This window comes from Cnephaeus nilssonii, assembly GCF_951640355.1.
Source record: "Cnephaeus nilssonii genome assembly, chromosome: 22".
Lineage (NCBI taxonomy): Eukaryota > Metazoa > Chordata > Mammalia > Chiroptera > Vespertilionidae > Cnephaeus > Cnephaeus nilssonii.
Genome location: NC_137093.1, coordinates 26,097,900 through 26,117,854, shown reverse-complemented (window position 1 = coordinate 26,117,854; position 19,955 = coordinate 26,097,900). Strand labels below are relative to the sequence as shown.

Below are 19,955 nucleotides of genomic sequence, written 5' to 3'. Positions count from 1 at the left end.
TTGAATCTGGGGCAGGGCACAGGCCCGGGTTGTGGGCTCCATCCCCAGTAGGGAGCATGCAGGAGGCAGCTGATTGATGAGTCTCTCTCATTGATGTTTCTATCTCTCTCTGAAATCAATAAAAACATATTTTTCAAAAAGAATGAAAACAAAGCTTTTTGCTAAATATGTTTCAAGTTTAAGCTTAACATATCTTAAACCATGGTATTTGGGTTGGTCTACTAGAATTTACCATTTTTCTTCTCAGAGCACTGAAGGAACCTAAGGAACTGAATTTTGTTTTTGGGGTCAACATTGAACACCGAGATCTGGACGGCATGTTCATATACAACTGCAGCCGCCTGATCAAGATGTATGAGAAAGTGGGACCACAGCTGGAAGGGGGCATGTGAGTGCTGCCCGGGAGAGCTTCCACGCCCAGGGCCGATGCTGGGAGGATGTCGGCCAGCGGGCTGACAGGGCTTTGTCTTCTTTCTCCATGCAGGGCGTGTGGCGGGGTTGTTGGGGTCGTTGATGTGCCCTACCTGGTCCTGGAGCCTACACACAACAAGCAGGACTTTGCCGATGCCAAGGAGTACCGGCACCTGCTGCGGGCGATGGGCGATCACCTGGCACAGTACTGGAAGGACATCGCCATTGGTAATGCCGCTTCTCTTCACCTCCAGCCTTAGGGTACTCACTGCCTGAGGGGGTGAAATTCGGAAGAGGGAGAGGCTGCCTTCTAACAAGATGTGTGGGTGTTTGCCTTCCAGCCCAGCGGGGAATCATCAAGTTCTGGGATGAATTTGGCTACCTCTCTGCCAACTGGAACCATCCCCCATCCAGTGATGTGCGTTACAAACGTCGGAGGTCTATGGAAATCCCTACCACCATCCAGTGTGGTGAGTCCGGTGGTCACAACTTCTTCTGACTCCTTCCCGTCACAGTCCATGACCCTCTGTCCTCATGCTGGCCTTCTGGCTGGACTGACATTCATGGTCTTATAGTCCCACTGGGGATATGAGTCTGTTCAGTGCTGGCTTTGGGAGCTAAGTCTTAGGGCTGTGCTGAGTTCTGCCTGGAGGAGGGAGAGGGGCTGGGGGCATGGAGAGTCCACGATAGGAAGTTTCCATCCTTGCTGGTGTCACTGTCCCTGATAAGGGTTCCTGTTCTGTTAGAAAGGCACAGTTGGAGCCAGAATGAAACTCTGAATGGCAAGTCAGGGTCATCTGTGCGTGGGCCTGGCTGGGAGGAGCCTGACCACGGATCCCGTTGGTGGGCGTGGCTGACTGGGGTGGGGCTGTGATTTCTGTGTCACAGATTTGTGTCTGAAGTGGAGGACCCTCCCCTTCCAGCTGCATTCTGTGGAAAAGGAGTTTCCTGACACCTGGGTTTGCTCCATGAACCCTGATCCCGAGCAGGACCGGTGAGCACTTTTCTCTAATGGGATTGTGGTGTCTCCATCCTCTCACCGTGTTTTTCCACTCTCTGGGTAAATAACTCGCTACGCTTCTTGAGATCAGTGCTCACATCTTTCCATCTGTCTTGCTGCTCGTAGTAAGTGTCCAGAAATAAGAATGTAGGTGTGTCCTGCAGTGAGTACTAACGCCTTGAACGTGGGAATTCTGAGGTGGTTGCTCTGATGAAGGCGGTGTGAGTTGGCTGAGGAGGAAGGGCCCTGCCCTGCTTGGAGCCCGTTTTCCCACGGCCTCCTCAGCACCTTCTCTGTACAGGTGTGAGGCTTCCGAGCAGAAGCAGAAGGTGCCCCTGGGGACATTGAAGAAGGACCTGAAGACACAGGAAGAGAAGCAGAAGCAGCTGACGGAGAGAATTCGCCAACAGCAGGAGAAGCTGGAGGCCCTGCAGGTGCGTGGTCCTGGGCAGGGGCTGAGCAAGACCGTGCCATGTCTGTCTGAGATGGGACAGGGCCTCTCAGTGGCCCCCCTGTCCCCTCAGGCTCAGTTTCACTCCCCACTCACCCAGAGAACTGCCAAAGCTTTTCAGCCCCAATCTCCAGGCACACTGGTTCTCAAGTATGCCCTGGTTATTCTTTTAGACACTCAGACTTTTATTTATATATACAAAGTGGTCCAGTTCATTTATGAATGTTTTAAAGCTCCAGAAAAGGAATAGTTTACCTTAGAGGTAGCAATCATTAACTGCATATCCTTCCAGTTTTTTTTTTTTTTTACTGCCTGCATACACATCAATACATATATATATTTCTTTTAAAACATGTTTTATTGATTTTTTACAGAGAGGAAGGGAGAGGGATAGAGAGTTAGAAACATCGATCAGCTGCCTCCTGCACACCTCCCACTGGGGATGTGCCTGCAACCAGGGTACATGCCCCTGACCTGAATCGAACCTGGGACCTTTCAGTCCGCAGGCCAATGCTCTATCCACTGAGCCAAACCGGTTATGGCTGTACATATATATTTTTAATAGAAATATGAAGATTATGATATCATATGATGTATATATACACACACCTATTTTTAGTGGATGATTATAGTGTCTGTGTATTTTTTGGGTCTTCCCAGTGAGAATGGGAGGCTTGCAATAGTAGGGCTGTGGCCCGGTTTTCTTCCCCACTGTCCAAAGAGGGTTTGCCCGAGTGTGCCAAGATAGGTAAACAGCTCGATCCTCACGTTTGTCCTGCAGAAGACCACACCCATCCGCTCCCAAGCTGACCTGAAGAAGCTGCCGCTGGAAGTAACCACTAGACCTTCCCCCGAGGTAAGGCCCAGGGCAGGAGCGGGGCTCGGGGCTTTTCCTCAGGTGTCGTGCGCTAGGACCAGGGTTTTCACTCTCTCTGGGCTTCCTTTAGGAACCTGCACGCAGACCTCAGCGTCCTCGCTCACCTCCTTTACCTGCTGTGATCAAGAATGCCCCGAGCAGACCCCCTGCCCTTCACCCTCCCAGGCCAACCAGAAAGGCTCCTGTCATCAACAGCACCCCAAAGCCTCCTGCCCTGCCAGCCCGGGAGGAGGCCTGTACATCCAGGCTTCTCCAGCCCCCCGAGGCACCCCGAAAGCCTGCTAACACTGCAGTCAAGACTGCGCCTCGGTCCACCCCTCCGGTGCAGCCGCTGACACCATCTCTACTGCCCAACTCCAAGAGCCCTCGGGAGGTCCCCACCCCCAGAGCCGTCAAGATGCCCGTGGTCAAGAAGCCAGAGCCGCCTAGTAAACCTCCCCCGGTGAGATGCTGCTTCTCCTCCAGCCCCAGCCCCTCGGGGGTAGGAGTGGAGCTGGGCAGTCAGTGTCTTCATAGCTGAAGGGACTTGCTCAGGGGCACAGAGCAAGTGGCTCTGTTTATTGAGGGAGCTTTTCACTGCTCCCTCCGAGGTGTGGGCTGCCACAGACTGGAATTGCCTCCACCGGCTCCTCATGCTGTGGCATAGGTTTGTGGTCTGGTGACAGACAGTCTCAGACAGGCTGAGCTCGGTAGTGGGTGCTGTGTCTCAGGGAGGTCACAGCTGGCCCAGGATGGTGTGAACTGAGAGCCTTCCCCGGTGACAGCTCTGAGCTCAGGTCCTCGGGGGCACAGGGCCAGGAGTTGCCCTATACTGAGCAATGTCAGGTGTGCTTCGCCCTGGTGGAGACGGAGAAGCATACAAGCTTCGGGCTGAAGCTCCTTTAGGCCGGATAGAAGCTTCCTGCACGTCAAGGACTGACGTGGCTCCTCCTCTTCCCCCTCTTCTTGCTCTAGGCCACCCCTGGTCGGAAGCGGGGTCTCGATGCCTCTGACGAGGAGGAAGCTGAGGAAGAGGCTGAGAGGAGGAGGGAGAGACCCAAGCGGGGCAAAATTACTGTGAAGGAGGAAAAGAAGGACTTGAGTGAGGTAGGTGGTCGAGGTGAAGTTCTCAGCAGTCTGCACCGGCTCCGTTTGCACTGTGACGTGAGCCTTCCAGAGAGCAGTTTACAAAGATGATGGAAACGTGTGCCAGGTAGGATCCTGAGGGAGACTGAGTCCTAGGTCTGAGGTCACGTTGACACAGAATCAGGGAGGTTTAAAACCCTTGCGTTCTGTGTCCATGACATTCTGTCCCTTGCCCGCTGTCTTGTTTATAAAGGTGACAGAAGCATAGACACCTAAGCTAGGGGTTTAATAAGTGGCACTTAGCAAGTCCTGGTGATTTAAACTGCCATGTAAATCAGCATGGCGGTGACAGCTGATGACCCTGGGCAGCCAGCCGTGCAGAAGCCTGCTCTTCAGGGGCTCTAACACTCTGTTCTCCTCGTAGCTGTCCGACAGTGCTGAGGAGGAGGACTCCGCTGACCTCAAGAAGGCTCAGAAAGGTGAGTGGAGGGAGATGCCCGGCCGCCTGTGGGGGAGGCGGGAAGTGGGGCGTCTCAGCCAGCAGCCGCTTACCCTCAGTGCTCATGGAGGCGCTCCTGGCTCTGGGCTCTGGGGCTCCAGTGGTTTCAAGTCCAGTTCCTAGAAGAACTCTGAAGAAAGCACACCCTTGGGTGCATTTTAGCACGAAATCCTTGGCATTCACCTCTGGCACTCCTCCTGCTGTTCTTTGGAACTCTTATGACAGATGGGGGAGGAGACCAGGGTCACTGGGCCCATGTCCCTGGCACAGTGGGGACAAGCACCCAGGAGTTCTTGTCCCTGCAAATCCTGGGATGACCTTTCTCGAGGTGTCTGAGTGGGGGACTCTAGTCAGTTTTCTGACTTCTCCATCCCGTTCTCAGATAAAGGTCTGCACGTGGAGGTGCGTGTGAACAGGGAGTGGTACACCGGCCGCGTCACAGCTGTGGAGGCAGGCAAGCATGTGGTGCGGTGGAAGGTGAAGTTTGACTATGTGCCCACAGACACAACGCCAAGAGACCGCTGGTAATGCCCCTCGAAGAGGCTGGGGGGACAGTGTTGGCCAGGGCAGGGGAGGCTGTATCCCCTCCCGGGAGCTGGGGATACACATGACAGAAACGGTGTCCTCTCCAGGGTGGAAAAAGACAGTGAGGATGTGCGGCTGATGAAGCCCCCTTCCCCGGAGTATCAGAGCCCGGACACCCAGCAGAACGGTGGTGAGGAGGAGTCCACAGGGGCCCCGCCGGTTGAGGCCCAGCCTGCTGAGGCCCAGCCGGCTGTGGCCGTGACCGATGCCTCCACTTCTGACTGCGTCCGCATTGAGCCGGACACCACCGCCCCGAGCTCCAACCATGAGACCGTCGACCTGCTCGTCCAGATCCTCCGGTGCGTGCCGTCCTGCTCCGGGGCCAGCAGCGGCTCTCCGCCTCTCCGCGCCATTCTGACTCCTTGTCCCCACCTGCTCTCTTGTTCAGGAATTGTTTACGGTACTTCCTGCCTCCAAGCTTCCCCATCTCCAAAAAGGAGCTGAGTGCTATGAATTCAGATGAGCTGATATCCTTTCCTCTGGTGAGTCTGGCCTGACCTTTGATCTGGCACACTGCGTGCCCCCTTGGTGCTTGTGGTGGTTGCCAGCTCTCAGCTGTGTGCCTCCCGGCCATCTTCCCTCTCTTACGCTAAGAGATGGGAGAGGAGACTTTACCCCGTGGGAAAGAAGGGGCTTAGCTGGACATGACTCTGGTGTCATGAGACCCTGGCCTGAGTCCTCACTGACGGACAGTAGGGCTGGTTTGACATTTTATGATGAATACATCTCTTTTCCTCTACCTGGGCAGAGGGGGTAAACCTGTCACAGGTGACAGCGAAGAACTTGAGCTCAGAGGGATGTAGAGAGAAGCTCGTGATGTGGAAATGAGCACCGAGTCTTATTTGACCCAGCGAATGCTGATGTGGCGCCTCCCCTGAGGGGCCCTTGCTGGGAGGGAGCAGCAAGAGTCCAGCTTCCACGGGCTTAAGAGTCGGTGGAGACCTGAGTTTCTGCCGGGCACCTGGGTGAGGCGGAGGGCGGTAAATGCTGTGGAAGTGGGCAGTCGGGGGGAGGCGGAGAGTGGCAGGGGGACTTGTGTGAATAAAGGCTCCCCTGAGGGCATGTGGGGGGAGGTCAAGGCAGCAGATGGGGGGGGGGTGTTAGTATTTAGGGAGGAAGGGGGCCTGAGAGCAAGGGTATGATACGTCTGGAATGTCCAGTCGTAAAGCACAGTGGCTTACACTCTGTATGAAATGGGAGAGCCAGCCAAGTGGTTGAGCTGATGAAGTTGTCCATCTAAACCATGTCTAGGGCAGGGGTCAACCCAGTTTTTCTGCAGAGGGCCAGGGAGCAAATACTTCCACCTTGGTAGGCTACATAGTGTCTGGCGGATACTCAACTCCACTGTTGTAGCCTGAAAGCCACCATAGACAATAGTAAAGGAGGGATATGGCTGTGTTCCAATAAAGCTTTATTTACAAAAACAGGCAACAAGCTGAGTTAGCCCATGGGCCGTAGTCTGCTGCCCCTGCCCCGAGAGGGTGACGGCCTGTTGGGTAGGATGGTGGATGGGAGATGCAGGGCAAGGAGGCTGGTCCAGTTGTGAGGATCAGAAGTGAGGGAAGGGAATGGGAGCCGTAGTGGTGGGAGTGACAGCAGGTGAAGGCCATGTCAGAGCGTGGACCGACTGGCCATTGCCTGAGGCAGGTAGGGAGAGAAGTCACATGCCTCCTGTGTCTCGAGTCTGAGGGAACTGGCGGTTTGTGACAAAGCTGCCACCTGGGACAGAAAGCAGGGCTGTCACCAGAGAAAGGTGGTTAGTTGAGATTTAATTGTGTTGGGCCGAAGTACTGGCACTAAAACTTGTGGTGACGGCCAAAGGGCAGGTGGAGACTGGGGCCTAGCATTTGGGGGTGGGAAGGTCAGGGCTGGATCTGGGGATCTGGGAGTGACCCTCATCAAGTGGGCTGTTTCCTGGGGGAACAGCTACGTTTCCTAGGGTGGTTTTCTAGAGAACTGGACTTGAAACTGCAAGATGAGTGTATTCAAGATGTTGGGCCTCATGTGGCAGCCATGTTCTTGATAAGCTTTTCCAAAGTTAAAAATATGGGGCTTAATCTCATCCCACTTTAAAAAAAGGAAATGAGGTTAGGACTTGAAGACACTAAGCCTTCAGGAGGAGTCTGTCGTGGTACAGCCCGGATTGGAGCCAGGTGCTCCTGTGGACAAGGGTCTTGCTCTTGACCGTGCCGTCCAGCTTCCCTGTGAGGTGAGGGGTGGTGCCCACGAGGCGGCTAGAAGATGCTGACACTTACGAAAGCCTCAGGGGGGGCTCCATGCCTTAACTCCTGCCCTGCAGGTCCCAGGCACAAACAGCCGGGAGGACCGCTGGGTCGGCCCGACATCTTGTCAGTCAGATTTGTTGCTTTAGCTTCAAGTTGTTGCCAAACTCAGAGCAAAGCCTGGGTTCGGGGGAGCTCTGCAGTGGGCTCAGCTGCTCCAGCCCCAACAGCCAGCAGGAGCGGATGAGCCTGCAAGAGTCTGTTAGCTTGTTCTGTGAAGGAGGGGTACCACTTCCCTGTCCTCTGATATAATGCCTACAATAGCTCACATTTCAGTTTTTTTATTGTCGGACACCACAGAGTCTAGTGTTCATTATGTCCTTGTCAGTCTAAGTGGTGGTCGTTTTTCCCACCATGCTGGACCGGGAGTTCCATAAAGCCCACAGGGGTCCTGCAGATACTGGATTCAAGTATATGTACATTCGGTAATATAACAGCTGCTTGGAAATCTATAATTACTTTAAAATAAACATTTAAAAAACTAACAAATCCCAGTCAGGCTCAAGGTATTATATACTGAACTTGAATACTTTGGAACGGGTATTTTGTGCTGCCAGTGTAATTGTCATGTAGGACTTGGGGCTTCTTTTGCCATCTTGGTTGAATAGGATGATGTTCTAGATTGTCCGGTGAGTGACACAGTTGGATACTTCCAGTGATGCTCTTCAAAGACAGCAGTCAGGCCCTGGCCAGTGTGGCTTCGTTGGTTGGAGCGTAATCCGGTGCACCAAAGGGTTGGTCGCGGGTTTGGTTCCCAGTCAGGGCACCTACCCAGGTTGTGGGTTTAATCCCTGGTCGGGGTACATGGGGGGCGGGGAGCAACCGATCAGTGTTTCTCTCACATCAATATGTCTCTCCCTCCCTCTCTCCCTCTCTCCCACGCTCCCTCTCTTCCTCTCTTCCTCTCTCCCTCCTTCCCTTTCTCCACCTCTTCTTCCCTCTCCTTTCCGCTCTCTCTAAAATCAATAGAGGATTAAAAACAAACAGTACTCAGGAGCCACCCAATGGTGCTAGGTACTTCATTCCTCTCCCTGGAAAGGAAGAAAGGTTAGCTGGTAAGACTGTATTGGTCAGGCGTCGGGACCTGTTGGTTATGACTTCGTGGTCATTAAAATGGCCTTATCTTGCTTGGTGACTTACGAGTAAATCATGCTGTACGTCTAACTTAGAGAAGGAATAAAGCCGAAAGACATCCTGCCTAAGGGACTTGCACTGAGATCCCATTGGTGGTTCATTGAAACAAGTACTCAGCGGCCTTGGAAAAGGTTGGAAAACTTCATGCCCCCCAAGACTGCTATTCACATCACTGCCCAGCCTTTGGAAGTGCCAGGGCTCGGGGAGGGCAGTAAAGGCTGATGCTGCATAAATAGGCTGCACATCGGAGCTGCCGCTGGGCCTGTTAAAATGGGGAGAAGAGAATTTTGGTCCGGCATTGTGGGGTGTGGCCTGGTGCGGATTGCGGGCGGCTTTTGTGAAGTCGGAAAGGCACGATTGAGCGGGGACAGTGACCGTGTCCTTTCCCCCTGGGAAATGGAGGAATCACCCCTCACATTCCTCGTGGCTTGCTGTGGGCGGAAGCACTGTGCTGAGTGCTTCCCCTGTGCGATCCCGTCCTCGTCCTCATGGCGGCCCCATGAGATGGCATCGCAGTCTCTGCTCCGGAGCCGGAGCCTGCCTGCCCTTGTCTGACACCCCTTCCGGTTCACAGCCCTGTGCTGAGCCCGCTGGAAAACCAGTGCTCCTTTAAAGGGCCCTGGGGACCCCTGTGAGCTCATGCGCCCCCCTCTGCCCCCCCCCCCCCCCCCCCCCAGAAAGAGTACTTCAGGCAGTACGAAGTGGGGCTCCAGAACCTGTGCCATTCCTACCAGAGCCGCGCCGACTCGCGGGCCAAGGCCTCCGAGGAGAGCCTGCGCACCTCCGAGAAGAAGCTCCGCGAGACGGAGGAGAAGCTGCAGAAGCTGAGGACCAACATCGTGGCTCTCCTGCAAAAGGTGCAGGAGGTGAGCCGGGCAGCTCTCTCATTGCCGCGGGGCGGGGGGTGGGCACCTCTTGCTGCCTTCTCCCCACTCGCAGGAATCTGGTTTCAACCCTGGCTGCACAGCATCCTGACCAGGAGGGCCGAGGTGGTGCGGCTGCCTGGGCCTCCTCCCAGCCAGACCCACGGTATCAGACTTTGCCCTTGTTTAGACATTTTGATGGACAGCCTCGTTTGAGACTCCTCCCAGCCATGAAATAGAAGTTCTCACTTTCCCAGATGACGCCCAGATGGGATTGGGTGGCCCCAAAGTGGAGAGCCCTGTAGGGTCTCAGTCCTTCACCCAGGCAGTGCGCACTGAGGGCACCGGGCAACCCAAGAGGCGAGTGAAGGTCCCCCCTCACAGCCCGACGCTCCAGGGGGAGCTAGAATTACTGATGCAGGAAGCAGACAGAGAGGGCAGACGGAGGCCACCTTCCCGGGCCCTGAGGGTGGTCTCTCTGAGGAGGTATTTGAGCTGAGAAGGAACCAGTCATGCAAGAGTGAGTGTGATGCTGCTGCAGAGACGGACCTGGGCCCGCCCTCAGGCAGGAGTGTGGGCTGTGGTCGCGGTGGGGCCTTAGAGGTGGGAAGTCACTGGCATCATCCAGTTTACACTCTAAGACACTTACTCTGGTTGGTTGTAGGAGGGCCTGGCATGGCTAGAGGTTAGAACCCGGGACGCCAGTGAGGTTCCCACAGTTGTCTGGGTGAGAGATGCTGGCGGCCTTAACCTTGGATGATGACAGTGAGGAGGGAGGGAGTGGGCAGATCGCTAATACCTGAGGGAAAGGGAGGACACAAGGCTGATTCCTGTGGTTTGTCCTGAGCCTGTGGGCGGAGGGAAGGTGGTGGCCTGTACTGAGAGGGGACACTTGTGGGGGGGGGTGTCTAGCTGTGTTGTTTTGGATTTATTGAGCCTGAGAAGCCTGCAACACGTCTACGCAACCTGGAACTTGGGGTGGAGTGGGGGCCGAGGGAAGAAACCCGGGCATCATCTGTGCACAGAGGATCGGGGCGGGGGGGGGGGGGGGATCAAGAGGGGACAGGGCTAACAGCTGGGGTGCGGGGAGAGGAGGGGACTCCTCAGGCCCCACAGAAGGGTGGGGAGGCAGGCCCCCCACCACCTTCCGGCCCCCAGCTGACCCTGCCCTGCTCTGTTTCAGGACATTGACATCAATACAGATGACGAGCTGGATGCCTACATCGAAGACCTGATCACCAAGGGGGACTGAGGGGCTCGGAGCCAGAGACCAGCTCCCCTGCGCCTGCCTCAGGCAGAGCGCCCGGGTGGGGCTGTCTCATTGGTGGGCTGGACTTACCTGGTTTGGCTCACTTGGGACATTTGTGCTTTTGGAGGGAAAAACACTCTGATTCTTTGAATCTTCCTCCCTAAGTTTATAAATATTTATTTTTTAAAAGAAACGAGATGCTGCGCCTGCTGTGAGACTGTCCTTTCTCTGTGTGGCTCTGGGGCAAAGAGACGCAGAACGTGCAGCCTGAGCCGCGCTCGGCTCCTGGCTCTCGCGATGTGAAGTCCAGCACCTGGAAGCCGGAGAGGCTCCGGGCGGGGCTGGCTTCTCCTAGAAGATGAGCCGTGTGGGATCTGAGGGACAGAGGAGGGAGAGAGCCCCCCGGAGTAATGCTCCCCTAGGGGTTCTGATCCAGGGGACCCCTAAGGGGGCCGTGGGTCAGGAGGAGGCTTGGCTCCGAGCGGCTCCTGTCGAGTCAGGGATGTGTTGGCCTGAGCAGCTGTCGCCTTGGCTCCTTTGTCTAAACAGCTTGGGAAGAAAGACCCTCTCATTCAACCTCCCCACCACCACGTTCCCGCTGCTGGATGACTTCCTCAGTTGACTGAGGTTTCCCGCCTCAGTATCTTGAGGTTGAAGAGAAGATGGATGGGACACTGCAGACTGCTGGCCTGGGTAGCACCCCAAATGTTTTGAGTTCCTCAGGGTTTCTTTTAGGAAAGGACCTTGTGTGTAAAAGAGCCCCTGGTACTGACGTGGTGGGGCCTCCGTCTGTGGTGGGTCAGGGTCTAGAGAGCCCGTTGCTGCTTTTTCCTTATGGGTCCTCTCCGCCTGCCCACCCCCCCCCCGCCCCGCCCCCATGCCCAGCAAGGCCCCTGCTATGGGGCGGACAGAAGGGGGTCTCTGAGCCCCACTTGCCCACAGGCACAGAGGTAGGCCTAGGTTCCCAGAGGTATACCATGCCTTCCCTTCTGTCTGTCTTGTCACAGCCTCATACAGCTGTGTCCCTCCAGCAGCCTCTCAGGGTCCAATACAAGGGCAGGAGTTGCTGAGTTTTCTCTTTAAGCGCTAATGGAAAAGTTCCGGTTTCACCCCACCCCACCCCCACTCCCCTCTATTTGGAGACTCGGGGTTTTCTGAAGGCCGTGCACCACTGGTCTGTGATTCCCACCCCGTGTCAGTGCTGGCTCCCATGCCGCCCTGAGGTCTCAGGGCTGGGAAGACTGGGGAGGGAAGCAGGCCCCATGAATTGGGGGTCTGTCCTCTTGTGTGCGTGGCCAGAGGCGTCCCCAAATCACAACCCTGGGGGGGGGGGGGGAGGGTTGTTTGGGAAATGCCACCGAGAGTGGCCCTGGCTTCTAGGAGCTCCGGGGCTTCTGAGCCGGTGACTCCTCCCTGGTCCAGTGCTCTCTCCCCACCCCAGGCAGCATTCGGTCCATTTTGTCCCCAACCTGCTGTTCTCATCTAGAAGGAAGTTGGTTTTTACCGGAGGGTAATACTCTAGCTTTTTATTTACACACTGTAATCAAAGTGCAATACTATAAACTGGTGAGCCTCCTGAACTCAGTCTGTTTCTTCTCGTAGTAAAAGCTAGTGCCTTCCTCCTTTTCTTCCCACCACGATGGCTTTAAACTGTCTTCAAATTCTTCCTCATCCCTACCGTCTTCATTGTTCTATGTCTTCGTCGTCAGCACCCACAGAAACGGAATTTCTTTAACGTTGTACCTTCGACTTCTGGATGCGCCCACTGCTGACGGCAGCCCGTTCCCAGGAGAGCTCCGCCGTTCTTGGTGAGAAGAGAAAACGCAGTGGGCCGGTTGGGAGGAGGGAGGTGGTCTGGCTGGTAGGAAGATCCTTCCTTCGTTCAAGGCGGAAGATGGATGAGTGCCGCAGCGCTTGGTTTTAAGGAGTCGGGGAGGGAGGGGGAGCTTCCTTCAGTGTTTCTTTAAGTGACACATGCACATGGTAAACATTAAACAGTACAAAAGGCTGGGCCATGGAAAGCAAGGTTCCCTCCACCCTGATCCCCACTTCTCCCGGAGACCGTACCCGTCCTGAGCACGCACACACCCTGCCCTGTTTCTCGTTCCCACTTAGTGTGTCTTGGAAGCGGCTTCAGAATAGCCCATATGGGTCTGTTATTCTGAACAACCACATAGCACTGCACTGACTTGGATGTGCTGTCACTTAACAGTCCCCTATTTAGAAGCATTTCGGTCTTCAACATTTGTGAAAAGTGCTGTGAGGAGTGTATGCGTTCATTAACTCATCGGTCTGTATATAGGGTAAATTCCAAAGAGAGAAATGGCTGTCAGATGGTGGATGTGTTAAAAATTCTAAGACATTCCAGAAAAGACTTCCAATTTCAACTTCCCACACACATGTCTGCATCTACCATCTCCATTCTGCAGTCTCCTTTACTAACCTGGAAGGTAAAAAGGGATGGATTTTTGAGTTGGTTTGAACTAATTTAGTGAGATTGAGCATCTTCGTTGTCCAGTTGTAGTTCTCTTCTGGCACGGGGCTGTAATTCTGAATTTGGGTTAGGGACTCTACAAAAGAGTTTACAAAAAATCAGATGAAGCCCTGGCTAGTGTGGCTGAGTGGGTTGGAATGTCATACCATTACACCAAAGGGTTGTGGGTTTGATTCCCGGTCAGGGCACATAACCTAGGTTGTGAGTTTGATCCTCACTCGGGCATGTATGGGAGGCAACAGATCAACGTTTCTCTCCCCCTCTAAAACCAGTTTTTAAAAATCGGATGACAAACAGGGACAAAGGCCTCAGTAAAATGATCACCTTACATGATCCCCCTCCGCCCCTGAGTGTCCCGTGGATTCAGGATTAAAACCCCACTTTAGGATCAATACTGTGTTTATTGCCAGATCGGGACCAGGGTTTGACATTTTTGTTTACTAAAAGGTACAGTTAGTAACAGGCTGAGGAAAACTGGTTTCTCCTTGGCGTCCATCGGAACGACACTGCGTGTTGGCTCTTGTTGGTCAGTTCCCCAGGTCTTCAGGTTCAGACCTGTGCGCTGGCCAGGAGGTCACAGCTCCAGGACCTGGCAGTGTTTACGACTGATCAAAGCTCAGACTTGCCACGTGCAGAGAACAGGCTTGGCTCCGTGGCTGGTGCCTCCGCTGGCTCTGGTCCCTGTTGGAAGGTGGCTCTGCAGCCGGGCCGGGCTGGAAGGGAGCTCTTGGCAGTCACCAAGGTCCTGGAAACACCCCAGGTCCCCTGGAGGTGCTGCCTTTGTTGGAGATGGAACCCTGGAGGCTTCCTTGGGAACCAGGAGGCCACATTGCACTTGGTTCCGAGCAGATGAAAGGCAGCTGGCCGGGGGCGGAGCATGCGTTCCCCACTGCCCATTCTCAGCACTGCTGGGCGCGCCATTTCCAGAGTAAGCACGATAGACTGACGGACAAAGGGCCTGGCGAGGCACATCCCACTCCCTGACGAGCACCTGGGAGCTCGGAATGTGCCAGGCCCAACTAGGGCTTCAGGCAAATCACTGCCCAGCCTGCTCCCCATTCCTTCTCGAAATAAAGGGGTCGGGTGGTAGTTTCCCAGCTTGCTTAGCACGGGGCCAGTTCTGCACCTGAAATTCATCCAGAGGCCCATGCAGATTGCCAATCGTCTGGAGTTGGTGGCACTGAAGTTGGAATAGTGCGTGGCCCAAAGCCCCTTGCTTCCCGGGCCCCCAATCTTTGTCTCCAAGATTCACTGTCTCCATTGCTCAGCTGCTCCCTCAACCACAGCCATCCTCCTGGCCGCCTGACCATTTGGCGGGTTTCGGTGTCCCCCAGGTGAGGAGGCTCATGTGGCATCGCAGGGTGGCCTGTGGCACCGCTCGGGCTCTGGCACGCTCAGCGGCTGCCAGCCAGGCCTGGAGGGTAGCGAGTCCGAACCAGGGGAGAGTCTGAGGACACATCCCTCCTCTTGTCCACTCTGCTGGGCGGCTTCCCTGGGATTCTCGGACCAGGAAGCTGAGGCCGCTCTAAGCCACACGCTGAACTTGTCCCTCCTCCCCTGCGGCCATTTTCCTCTAGTGCAGCTCTGGGCTCTCACTCCCCTCCGCTGTGCCCCAACAGACCCATCTGCTACCAGCCGGCCTGGGGGCCGCACTGGTTGGACAGCCATGTTTGTCAGAAGGAGAGAGTTTTGAGTTCCTCCTGCTAAATCACGGACCACAACACCTGAGCCTGAGGGCCACCTCTCTCCAGAGGCTTCGGGGGGGATCCAACGTTCAGCCCTATGGGGCGCCGGCCTTCCCCCAGGCCGCCAGCGCCCTCTCCGGACCCTGGAAGTGACTGCACAATCAATGGCGCCTGCGCAGTGTGCCTGCCCCGCGCACGTGCAGCTGCGTCCTGCGCGTGCGCCCTGGGAGCATCGCGAGCCAGCCCACGTGGCGGTGGTTGATGGGCCGGCGTCCACGCCCCGCCTGGTGCACGGAGAGCAGTGAGCGGAGTAGGTGTGCGGGCCGGACCACAGGGCCAGACGTCGGGGTCCCCGCACCCCGTGGAGGAGGCCTGACCCCAGGGGTGAGTGGAAGGCCTTGCGGCCCGATGGCTGGCTCACACCCCAAGCAGAAAAGGGGGGAATTTCCCCCCTGGAGTCGGCCGGTTCAGCCCGAGCGCAGATGAAGCCTTTTCCCCGGGTTGTTTCCCAACTTTTGGGGGTCACTGCAGAAAGCCTCTCTGCGTGGATGTCCTTCCGGCGCGGTGCGCTGACATCTGCGGGCGGAAGACCCGGAAAGGAGGCTGAAGCGCGTGCCCAGGTCAGTTTCCCGGAAGGCGTGGCCGCGGGCCTCTGCACTGAGGCCTCCGGGTTTCACAGCTTGGGCTTCTTTTTAGCTGGTTGTTCTTGGCTTGGTGCATGGTGTTTCTTGAAAGGTCAACATTTGGGAGGGGGGGGGGGGGGAGTTGGGGGGTTTCCTTTCATGCTTTTAAAAGCCCTGCCCGCCGCCACCCTGAAACATTCTCTTACATTTTGTTGCAATGTTTTTAGAATGTTGCGCCAATGCTCCCTGTGGGATGTATCTAGTATAAGCAGGTAAGGCAGGAGTCAAGCTGTGTGTTTTTTCCCCCAAAATGGAAATCCACTTGCGCCAGCTTCATTTGTGAAATGAACTACCGAGGTCACTCTGTTTGATTTGGACCTGTTGGGTTTAAGATGTCCCTTAGACATGCCGGTGGAGGCATCCTGTTACTAGTTGGACAGGCGATTCCAACGTGAGGGGTGAGGTTCTGGCTGAAACTAGAATTTTGGGCACCAGGAGCATCTAGATGGGTCAGTCTCCTATTTTTATTTGAAAAATGCTTTTCCAGGCTATTCTTAGAACATATTCTTTCACATGAAATTTAAAAAATCACTTTATTCAATTCTCTCCCATTCTTGCCAAAACCAAAAATTCTATTGGGATTTAAATAATTGCATTAAATTTAGATGTAAATTTTGGGAGCGTTGACATTTTTATGATCCTAAAGCTCCCCAGACGATAAAAATGGTTTCCATTTGTTAGGCTTCTTTTAGATCCTCCAATAAGATTTTATACTTTCTCTATGTGGGTTCTATAATTTCCTAATTAAACTTACTCCTGTTTTATGGTTTTTGTTATTGTGAGTGGGATATTTTTTCCATCTCTATCCCTGATGGTTAATATAGAAAAAAGCTAATGATTTAATATAATCTACTTTCTATCTTATGAACTCGGATGGTTTTAAAAACAAGCCCGTGTTTTGTAGCTACAGCCTGCCTGTTTGCCAGGATACCCCTTTAACTGCTAGTGTGCTGGCAATTAAACAATTAGCCCTGTCTTGTTTCTGAGGTGGATTGGAAGCCACGTGTCTTGTGGATGGGAATCACCTGTTAACAGTTGAGCAGGATGTCGGCTGTTGGTTTTGGCAAATGGCCTTTAAAGTGTGGCAGTAGTTTCCTCCTGTTTTTTAAATTTCATTTTTCAATTACAGTTGACATTCAGTATTAGTTTACATTAGCTTCCTGTGTACAGCACACTGGTTAGTCATTTCTATAATTTATGAAGCGATCCCTCCATAAATTTAGTACCCACCTGGCACTATAGTTATTACAATATTATTGACTGTATTCCCTATGCTGTACTTCACATCCCTGTGACTGTTTTGTAACTACCAATTTATACTTCTTTTTAAAAAATATATAGTTTATTGATTTTTTACAGAGAGAAGGGAGAGGAATAGAGAGTTAGAAACATTGATCAGCCGCCTCCTGCACACTCCCTACTGGGGATGTGCCCGCAACCAAAGTACACGCCCTTGACCGGAATCGAACCTGGGACCCTTCAGTCCGCAGGCCAACGCTCTATCCACTGAGCCAAACCAGTTAGGGCCAATTTATATTTCTTAATCCTTTCGTCTCTTTCACCCCGTCCTCCAACCCCCCTCCCCTCTGGCAACCATTAGTTTGTTCACTGTATCAGTCTGTTTCTGTTTATTTTGTCCTTTAGATTCCACATATAGGTGAAATCATATGGTATTTGTTTTTCTCTGACTGACTTCACCTAGCCTAAGACCTTCTAAGTCAGTGGTTCTCAGCCTTCCTAATGCCGCGACCCTTTAATCCAGTTCCTCATGTTGTGGTGACCCTCAACCATAAAATTATTTTCGTTGCTACTTCATAACTGTAATTTTGTTACTGTTATGAATCGTAATGTAAGTATCTGTGTTTTCCGATGGTCTTAGGCGACCCTGCTAGCGGTTCTCAACCTGTGGGTCGTGACAGAACCGCTGCTGCAGAGCCTAAGACCATCTTAGAATCTAAGTCCATCCATGTCTCAAATGGTAAGATTTCATTCTTTTCTTTATGGCTGAGGAATAGTCCATTGTGCATATGTGCCACCTCTTCCTTATCCAAGGTAAACATCGTTAGGTTGGAGGGTTTGATAGTTTCTGTAAGGTTGGTTATTTCTTGGAAATCAGTGTCTGGAGTTTTGTGTGCATATGTTTGAGGGAAGATCTTTCACTGATTTAAATTTTAAAAATGGTTATAATTCTGTTTAGGTTTTTCTGTTTTGTTTTTTTGAGTCAGTTTTAAGTTACATTAGTTCTAGGATTTTTGTCTGTTTTCAAATAAGGTTGTCACAAAGTTGTTCATAATATCTTCATTTTAAAATGTTTGCAGCATCTGTGTTAATTTCCTCTTTTCATTCCAGATACTGTTTTTTGGTTCATTCATTTCCTCCCTCTTTCCTTCTCTCCCTCCCCTTCTCTGTCTTGCTGATCAATAAAGTTGGTCAATTTTAGTTTTTATAAGAATCAACCTCAGCTTTCTTGGTTTTCTCTATTATGTTTGTTTTCTCTTTTATTTCTGATTTTTATTTCCTTTCTTGTCCTTCCTTTGAATTTATCCTGATATTTATTTTCTTAGATGTTTAGCTCGTTATTTTTTTATCCTTTCTTCTTTTACAGTGTGAGCTTTTAATGCTATAAATTTCCCTCTAAGTACTCAAATCCTACAAGTTTTGCTATATGGTTTTTTAATTTTTTAAGAATATGTTTTTATTGATTTTAAAAGGAGAGGAAGGGAGAGGGAAAGATAGAAACATCAATGAGAGAAAAACATCTATCGGCTGCCTCCTGCTCTCCCCCTAGTGGGGATGTGCCCTGACCAGGAATTGAACTGGCGACCTCCTGATGATGCTCAACCAACCGAGCCACACCAGCTGGGCTTAATTTTTAACTTTATTTTAAACAGTATAGTGTGAACAACTTTTGTAGGCGCTGAGAACCGAAAACCTGTGTGATTTATTTTTATTTATTTTCTTCTTTGATACATGAGTTATTTAAAATTGTATTTCTTAGTATTAGAAAACTGTTTTCTTCCTAATTATCTGTATGTTACTGATTTAAAAATGTCTGCATTGTGTTCTGAGAATGCGGTCTGTTTACTAGTACTTTAAAATTTGCTGAGGCTTTATGACCAGCCCAAATATGTGATTAATATTCACAAATGTTCCACGTGTGTTTGAAGAACATCCTCTGCAGCTATGTGTCATGCTGTTCTCATAATGTCGTTTGTTAATTGTGTTATTTGAAAGCTTGCTGATATTTTTCTCTCTCTGAGCTCTCGTTACTGGGAGAGAGATGTTAGAATCTCCCATTGGGATTGTGGATTTACCGTTTCTCCTTGTGACCGTCCATTTCACATCATTTGGAGATTATTGGGTGCCGTCAGAGTTTTAGAACTTTATGAATTTTACTTTTGATCATTACAAAGTGACTCTTTTTCTTTCTAGGAATTGGCATCTAGTACTGTTTTTTGCCTTAAAGTCTTGTGTGTACACAGGCACAAGTACCTCATTTTATGACACTCAGCTTTATTGCACTTCACAGAACCGCATTTTCATCAACATGGAGGCAAGACCCTCCACGAGAAAAAGATGACAACTAGCTGAAGGCTCAGATGACACTTAGCAGTTTTTAGCAAGAGAGTATTTTTTAAATTAAGATATGTCAATTTTCTAGATGGAATGCTCTTAATAGACGACAGTATAGTGTGAACAACTTTTGTAGGCGCCGAGAACCGAAAACCTGTGTGATTCACTTTATGGTGATACTTGTTTCATCGATGTGGTCTGGACCTGAACCTACAATATCTCCCAAGTATGCCTGCATTTATGGTTTAGGTGTATCCTTGTAAATAGCATATAGTTGGAGTATGTTTTTATTGCATATATTGTTTTTACCTGGAGCACATAACTTATATTTTGTGTGATGATTGATGCATTGATTATTGACTTTTATTTCTATCCTCTTGTTTTGTAATTTTTAATCCACTTGATCTGCATTCCTTTTTCCACTCCTTTACTGCCTTCTTTTAGATAGACATTTTATCCCTCACGATGTTTTTCCCGTTTTTGAAATTTGGTATTCTTATTCCTTTAGTGATGACTGTAAGATGGTTTACGTAACATTTAACTCATCCAAGTCTAACTGCACAAGACACTATTGTTTTCCTACATTTTTGTTAATGTCTTTACTTTCCTTTGGCTCCTGAGACGGATTTCACTTGTTTCCCCCTCCCTAACCTGGCTGCTTGTGAGATTTTGGCATTCTGGTGTTTTAAGGGCCTTGCAATTTCACTATGTTGTATCTAGCTGTGGATGTCTGTTCATTTGCCATGATCAGGATCTGCTGGGAGTGACTCGGTATTTCTCCTGAGTTCTCAGCATTTTTTAGCCAGTAACTTCAAAGATTGCTCCTGCTCCACTTCGATTAGACACACGTGGGGCCTTCGCACTTTAGCCTCATGTCTCCAACTTCTCTTTGATATTTTTTACCTCTTTGTGTCTGTGTTGCATTCTGGGTACTTTCTTCAGATCTCATATCCACGTCACTAACTCTCTGTGGTTGTGTAATCTGTTATAAAGTTATCTTTACTGATTTTTTCCAATTTCTGGATGTTCTGTAGTGTTTTTTAATACTGTGCTCATTTTTAACCTGCTTATTTTATATTGCCTGGTCATTTCAGGGGAGGGCCC

At 51.6% G+C, this 19,955-nt stretch overlaps 1 protein-coding gene across 4 annotated transcripts in view; it reads left to right on the top strand.

The window, feature by feature from the left end:
• Nucleotides 1–10,609, top strand: part of MORC2 (MORC family CW-type zinc finger 2) — a 37,085-nt gene extending 26,476 nt beyond the window's left edge. The window contains exons 13-27 of one of the 4 annotated variants that reach the window (XM_079762540.1): nt 248–388; nt 485–639; nt 753–881; nt 1,300–1,405; nt 1,713–1,845; nt 2,644–2,718; nt 2,810–3,181; nt 3,694–3,825; nt 4,229–4,283; nt 4,686–4,827; nt 4,936–5,187; nt 5,277–5,370; nt 8,982–9,161; nt 9,832–9,894; nt 10,351–10,609. In XM_079762540.1, the coding sequence (XP_079618666.1) occupies nt 248–388; nt 485–639; nt 753–881; nt 1,300–1,405; nt 1,713–1,845; nt 2,644–2,718; nt 2,810–3,181; nt 3,694–3,825; nt 4,229–4,283; nt 4,686–4,827; nt 4,936–5,187; nt 5,277–5,370; nt 8,982–9,161; nt 9,832–9,894; nt 10,351–10,419 (2,098 nt within the window). In that variant the 3' untranslated portion in view covers nt 10,420–10,609. Of the gene's footprint in view, nt 1–247; nt 389–484; nt 640–752; nt 882–1,299; nt 1,406–1,712; nt 1,846–2,643; nt 2,719–2,809; nt 3,182–3,693; nt 3,826–4,228; nt 4,284–4,685; nt 4,828–4,935; nt 5,188–5,276; nt 5,371–8,981; nt 9,171–9,831; nt 9,895–10,350 lie in introns of all 4 variants that reach the window. The other 3 variants (XM_079762539.1, XM_079762542.1, XM_079762541.1) reach the window with 3 other exon arrangements.
• The last annotated feature ends 9,346 nt before the right edge of the window (nt 10,610–19,955 follow it).